Source organism: Portunus trituberculatus, chromosome 10, assembly GCF_017591435.1.
Source record: "Portunus trituberculatus isolate SZX2019 chromosome 10, ASM1759143v1, whole genome shotgun sequence".
Classification (NCBI taxonomy): Eukaryota; Metazoa; Arthropoda; class Malacostraca; order Decapoda; family Portunidae; genus Portunus; species Portunus trituberculatus.
Window position 1 is genome coordinate 10,439,432 of NC_059264.1, and position 6,246 is coordinate 10,445,677.

Consider the following 6,246-nt stretch of genomic DNA (forward strand, 5'->3'; position numbering starts at 1 on the left):
TATTGTATAGCTGTGAGAGGTACATTGATCCTTGGTGGTTTGTTATTAACTCCTCCAGTACTGGGACGCATTTTTACCAAGAGTTTGGGTATGATTAGATGATTCTATTTACACTAGAAAGGGTCAGAAGATTAATAACCAGAATCTTCACTATTCTAATCCCCACACAAGTGTCTGAACCTGTATAAAGTCACCAAATGCTAAGAAGAATGAATATGAAAATGCGTCATACCACTGTAATAGAGGCTATGGAGAAAGCACAATTTGGTTGCTGGATCGAAAGTATTATAAAGCCCGTAAGAACGAAAATGCTAGAGAAAGCTGACCCGCAGTGCCGATCCCTGACTGAAGCAACAAAGTGATGGAGAAAGAAAGTCAGCAAATAATGGATTAGAGCGCTGCAGAAATAGAGTTATATTGCATCGCACATCAAGGATAGTAGAGTTCTGTGTACTGTTATTATTTTACTGGTGAAGTCTGTGTTCAAGAAAATCGTTCTGGTGGAAGGTTTGAAAGATCTCCCAAAGTAAGAGAGAGAGAGAGAGAGAGAGAGAGAGAGAGAGAGAGAGAGAGAGAGAGAGAGAGAGAGAGAGAGAGAGAGAGAGAGAGAGAGAGAGAGAGATCTGTCTTCTCATCACCAAGAGTATGAATAAAAAACGAGGAGCAAGAATCTGGCAGTTGCAGTTGTGTATTTTGGAGAAACAGATACGGACACTAACAAACAGACAGACAGGAAGACAAGGTAATAGACTACAGCCTTCTGTCCAGTTTCTTTTTTAATAAGGCTGTCAATTACAAAAAATACTCGCTAAAAATAATTAAGGAGTTTTACAATACCAAATGATATTACAGGTATACAAGGCAAAAGAATTGGACAGATAGATATAAATACATAAACAGATAGATAATATGTATTTAGAGACAGACAGACAAATGAAAAGTACCGTATACAGATATTGAGGCTGAAAGAAAAATAGATAGGAAAAATTATACATATATTAGATATGTAACTTGGTAGATTTCAAACACTCCCATACAACTCCACAACGGATTAACCCCTTCACTAGCATGACGCGTTTCCATAGTCATTCTGGTTACTATCTGGTGATTTTATACAGCTTCAGAAACTCATGTGGGTGCTTAAAATAGTGAGGAGTCTGGTTCATTAATCTTCTGACCTCCATAAACCCTTCCTACTGTAAATAAAATAAAATCGTACACAAATTTCAAGGTCAAAATGTGTCCCAGTACTGAAAGTGTTAATGGAAGAGGGTACAAATCTCTGCGTGACCACAAAAGCAGTTATGGTAATGGCAAAAATGGACAGGCAGAAGATTGAGTGAAGCTTCTGCTGAGTGCGTCCTATCAAGGTAGTTATACATGGACACAATAAAAGCTGGCAGCTGAATGATTCATTGAACGTTCTCGGTGCTCGTTACTAAGGAAATAGCTAGAACTGAGAGGTGGAATGTGGACGAAGTGTTCGCAGTGTAAGTTATCAAGTTAGTTTAAAAAGAACGAGGAAATAGTCCTAGTGCGAATCTATCAAAGTAGAGAAAGGTAATGTCAAAACGTTTCGTAAGATAAACATTAAGTGAGTGCCAATGAAGTGAAAGGTAGGGACAAATCAAACCTGCGATTTATTCAAACATCTATGTGAGTGTTCATCAGGTAGTACAATGTTCAGTAGATTGAACGTTTACTCAGTATTAATTTTTTGTAGTAACAAAAAACAGAGAATACAAAACGTCTCTTTTAATCAGAGTCATATCACATTAATTGAGAAATGCATTACTGATTGAAAGTTTTGTAAATGTTTCCTTTTTCTTGTGAATTAAACAACGTACCATGAAATAAACGATTTCTAAGTGCTTCGTTATAACAGTTATTTATAAATGCACCGTTCTGAATATTTTCAGTGAACGTTTTCGATGAACACTTATCACAGCTATTAGATAAGGAAAGAAACATCATAAATTGAACTTAGTGTTCACTTATGAACACAGAGATAAAAACAAAAACAATAACATATAAACAACTGACTCCTTCACTAACAAAAGAACACTACACCAACGAGCATCAAGTACCACTCCCACCAATCATCTCTAGTACATGCTCATCAGTCATCACCACGAACAAACCAACAATATAAAGCAATCCTCCACAGACTAACACATCCACACTAGAACAATCTACACTAAACACACACATAAAACATAGACAAAAAACAATAGCTGCCTTCACAACTAACTAACACAACAACACCCCAACAATACAAACACTCACTCAATTACGAAATACGAACAAATAGACAATTAACTCCTCCACCAACCAACACTCAGACAAAAGCAGTGACGAGACCACTACCACAGCCCTCGTCATTCTTCACCGTAAGCGTCAGGGAGCGAGGGGCCCTGAGGCGGCGCGTGGCAGCTCATCCATAACTGGTTCACTGGTTTAAAGCGAGGTGGCACGCGAGTATCGGCTGATGGCGCGGCCTGGGAAGCGTTAAAATGCACCGAGGCTATTCAGTAAGTGGAGGGAGGATAGTAAAGGTGATGAAGGAATGTAAGACGGCGGTTGGGGGATGGGGTGATAGCGATAAGGTGGTGGTGGTGGTGGTGGTGGTGGAGGTGGTGAAGAATGGTTAAAGAGGAGGAGGAAGAGGAGGAGCAGGATGGTTAAGAGACGAGGTGGAGGAGGTGGAGGTGGTGATGAAGGAGATTGGTTAAGAGGAAGAGGAGGGCATACGGAAATAGCGATAAGGATGTGGTGGTTGCTGAGATGTGGTGTTAAGGGAAGGAGGAGGGGTAGGAAGAAAAGGATAGTGGTTAGGTGGTAGAGTAGGAGGAGGAGGAGGAGGAGGAGGAAGAGGAGGAGGAGGAGGAGGAGGAAGAGGAGGAAGAGGAGGAGGAGAAGGAAGAAAAAGAAGATGAGGAAGAGGAATGTAGTAAAATATAATAAGAATCCTTGTTTTTGGTTGTGGATTTGTTGTATAGTGGATTTAGTTGGTTGGGGCAGTTCATTTATTTTTTTTTATCTTTCAAGTAGACAGGAAAAGCACAGGCAAAGGGAACCAAGATTGCAATAAAATAGAAAGCGCCCACTGAGATGCCAGACCTCAAACAGAGTCAAAAACAAAATCAAAGGATATAGGGGTAGGGGTAGTAGTAGTAGTAGTAGTAGTAGTAGTAGTAGTAGTAGTAGTAGTAGTAGTAGTAGTAGTAGTAGTAGTAGTAGTAGTAGTAGTAGTAGTAGTGGTGTGGTGGTGGTGTAGATGTTGTTGTTGTTGTTGTTGTTGTTGTTGTTGTTGTTGTTGTTGTTGTTGTTGTTGTTGTTGTTGTTGTTGTTGTTGTTATTGCTATTATTGTTGTTGCTGTCGTTGTCGTTGTCATTGATGTCTTTCCTGCTGTTACTGTAGTAGTTGCAGCAATAATAACAATAACAAGAACAACGGGAACAGAGTCACCATCACTACCCCGAGACTCACCAGACTTAGCAAAACACATCGACATGAAACCTGCTTCTAAAAGGCACGACTGAAATGCCCACTGGCAAGGAGCACAGAACACAAAGCAGGTAAAACAGACCCCATCGCTGCAACAAAACCCTCTTGTCCCTGCCACTCACACACCCTTCCTCAGGCACACACTCTCCTGCCACCCTCGTCTCCGTCACCTCTCCCATCCCCTCCCATCATTGACATCCCTCCCTCTTCCCCTCTCCTATTCTTAACCCTTTCAGTACTGGGATGCATTTTTACCTTACGTTTTGGGTATGATTAGACGATTTTATTGACATTAAGAAGAGTATTTGGAGGTCAGAAGGTTAATGGCCACAGTCTTCACTATTTCAACCTCCACATAAGATTCTGAAGCTGGATAAAATCGCCAAATAATAAGCAGAATGAATATGGAAACGCGTCACGGTACTGAAGGGGTTGGAATTACTTTCTCTAACCAGATTCCATTCTCTCACTCTCTATCCCCATTTTTAAAGCATTTCTCACTTCATCTCTATATTTGTAGGCTCCTCCTTCATGATCTGTCCTTTCCTTCCATTCTCCCTCTCACAAAAAGTCACCCCTCCCTCCTTCCTCTCTCTTTCCCTCCCTCTCTCTCCTCCCATTCCTATCCTTAACCTCTCCCTCACTCACTACAACCCGTTTTCCCTCCATTCCTCTCCTCCCCTCTCTCCCTCCCCTTATCTGCTCTACATTCTTCCTCACTCCATTTCCTCTCACAGCCTGTCAATTCCACCTCCCTCTCCGTTGTCATGCCTCCCTCTCTATCCCCCTTCTCTCTCTCTCTCTCTCTCTCTCTCTCTCTCTCTCTCTCTCTCTCTCTCTCTCTCTCTCTCTCTCTCTCTCCCCTTCTTCCCCCTGTTTTACTGCACTCACTGTTGTCACTTTCCACTTCAGTCTTTCGCTATCACCTGACATCTTCGCAATACTCTCTTTTCCTGCTTTTTTCCCCTTTTCCCCCTTTTCCACTTACTTTTCTTCTCACACCTCATCCTCCTCTCCTTCCTTCGCTATATTCGTCTTTGCTTCAGCTTCACCCTTCTTTCCTTCACCTCTTCAATTATTATCTCTCTCTCTTTGTCTCTCTCTCTCTCTCTCTCTCTCTCTCTCTCTCTCTCTCTCTCTCTCTCTCTCTCTCTCTCAACACCATATTCCTACCGTGTCCCATTTCTTTAAACTTCCTTCAGCCTAAACTCAACTTACAGCTTCCCTCTTACCATTCTCACAATAATTCCACGGCGGCCCTCTTAAATCAATAACTTCTTTCCTTTCATATCCCTTACTATTTCTCTGATCCTTCAACACAGCACCTGTATCCCAGTTACCAGATACTAATAAATCTGTAATCTTTCTCCCTATAGCTTCTTTTTTCTAAGTATTGTTTATCTCTTAGTAATATCATACCTACTTTCTCTTAAACCTTCAGCAATTTAACACGTCAATAATTCCATCCGAGATAAGCCATGTAAGTGCCAATCTTGCTTATTACGACCACAAGCTACCTTATCTTCTCTATTCCCTCTATCTTCTTCTTTCATCATTATTCTCACTCATCTCCTTCGTTACTTTCTCTCTGCTATCTCCTTCCTTCATTATTATCTTCACTCATCTACTACGATTTTTTCCCTCTCTATCTTCTTCCTTCATTATTATCTTCACTCATCTCCTTCGTTATTTTCCCTCTGCTATCTTCTCCCTTCATCATTATCTTCATATATTTCCTACGTTATTTTCTCTTTGCTTTCTTTTATCCCTTCAGCATTATCTTTATTCATCTACCACGTTACTCTCCTTCTTCTATCTCCTCCTTTCATCATTATCCTTATTCATATCCTCGTTACTTTCTCTTTGATATCTTCTATCCCTTCAACATTATTCTTATTCATTCCCTGCGTTTCTTTATCCCTCTGCTATCGTCTTCCTTCATCATTATCCTCACCAGTTCCTTTGTTACTTTTCCTCTCTATCTCATCTCTTCATCATTATCCTTATTCATCTACATCTTCACTTCATAATCTCACATATATTTCTCCCCTTAAATCAGTCTAGAATTTACTACTTTACTGTAAACTCCAGCTTTCTTTCACAACGCCATCTACACATCATTGTATTCATTATAGATACGCCACCCAAATCTCAATCTTTAGCTTTAAATCAACCACATCTTTCCTACCTTACTACTAACTACTATCTCTGACACTTTCACCAACACCTCAGCACAACACTACTTTCATTCTAGGCATACCATACAAATTTCAACGGTTTTCTCTCATTATTTTCGTATTTTCTTCGTCTCTTCACTATTCCTTACCCACGTCCTAACCTTTCACCTTTGTTTTTCTTCTCCCCATATCAAAACACGGCTTTCCATCCTTTTACTTACTCCTTCTAGTACATGTCTCCTCAACACAACACGTTACCAATCTTTCATCCGAAACGATCCCTCTCACAACCTCTCACCTTTTATTCCCCTTTCCACTGTTTTTCTGCCCACATCTCATCCCTTCGCAAGAAAAAATATACTCCTCCTTCAAGACATAAACCGCAGCTATCGTCTTACACCTTCCCCAGTTCCTCAACACATGACTAATTCCATCCCAGCTACCGCGTCCCTGTCAAAACCTTCCACCTTCTCCCTCAGATCGATCGCAGGAAAGGAGAGACTACAGCTAGTCTGGTGGTGTCTGCAGTGGGGCCCGGCGATTCTGGCATGTACTCTTGTG

At 40.9% G+C, this 6,246-nt stretch overlaps 1 protein-coding gene across 1 annotated transcript in view; it reads left to right on the forward strand.

Annotated features, from left to right (window-relative positions):
* The window catches only part of LOC123502136 (A-agglutinin anchorage subunit-like), a 213,053-nt gene that overhangs the window by 204,431 nt on the left and 2,376 nt on the right, over nt 1-6,246 (forward strand). The window contains exon 7 of the mRNA XM_045251353.1: nt 6,165-6,246. This exon is cut by the window's right edge and continues 48 nt beyond it. Within this exon, the coding sequence (XP_045107288.1) occupies nt 6,165-6,246 (82 nt within the window). The remainder of the gene's footprint in view (nt 1-6,164) is intronic.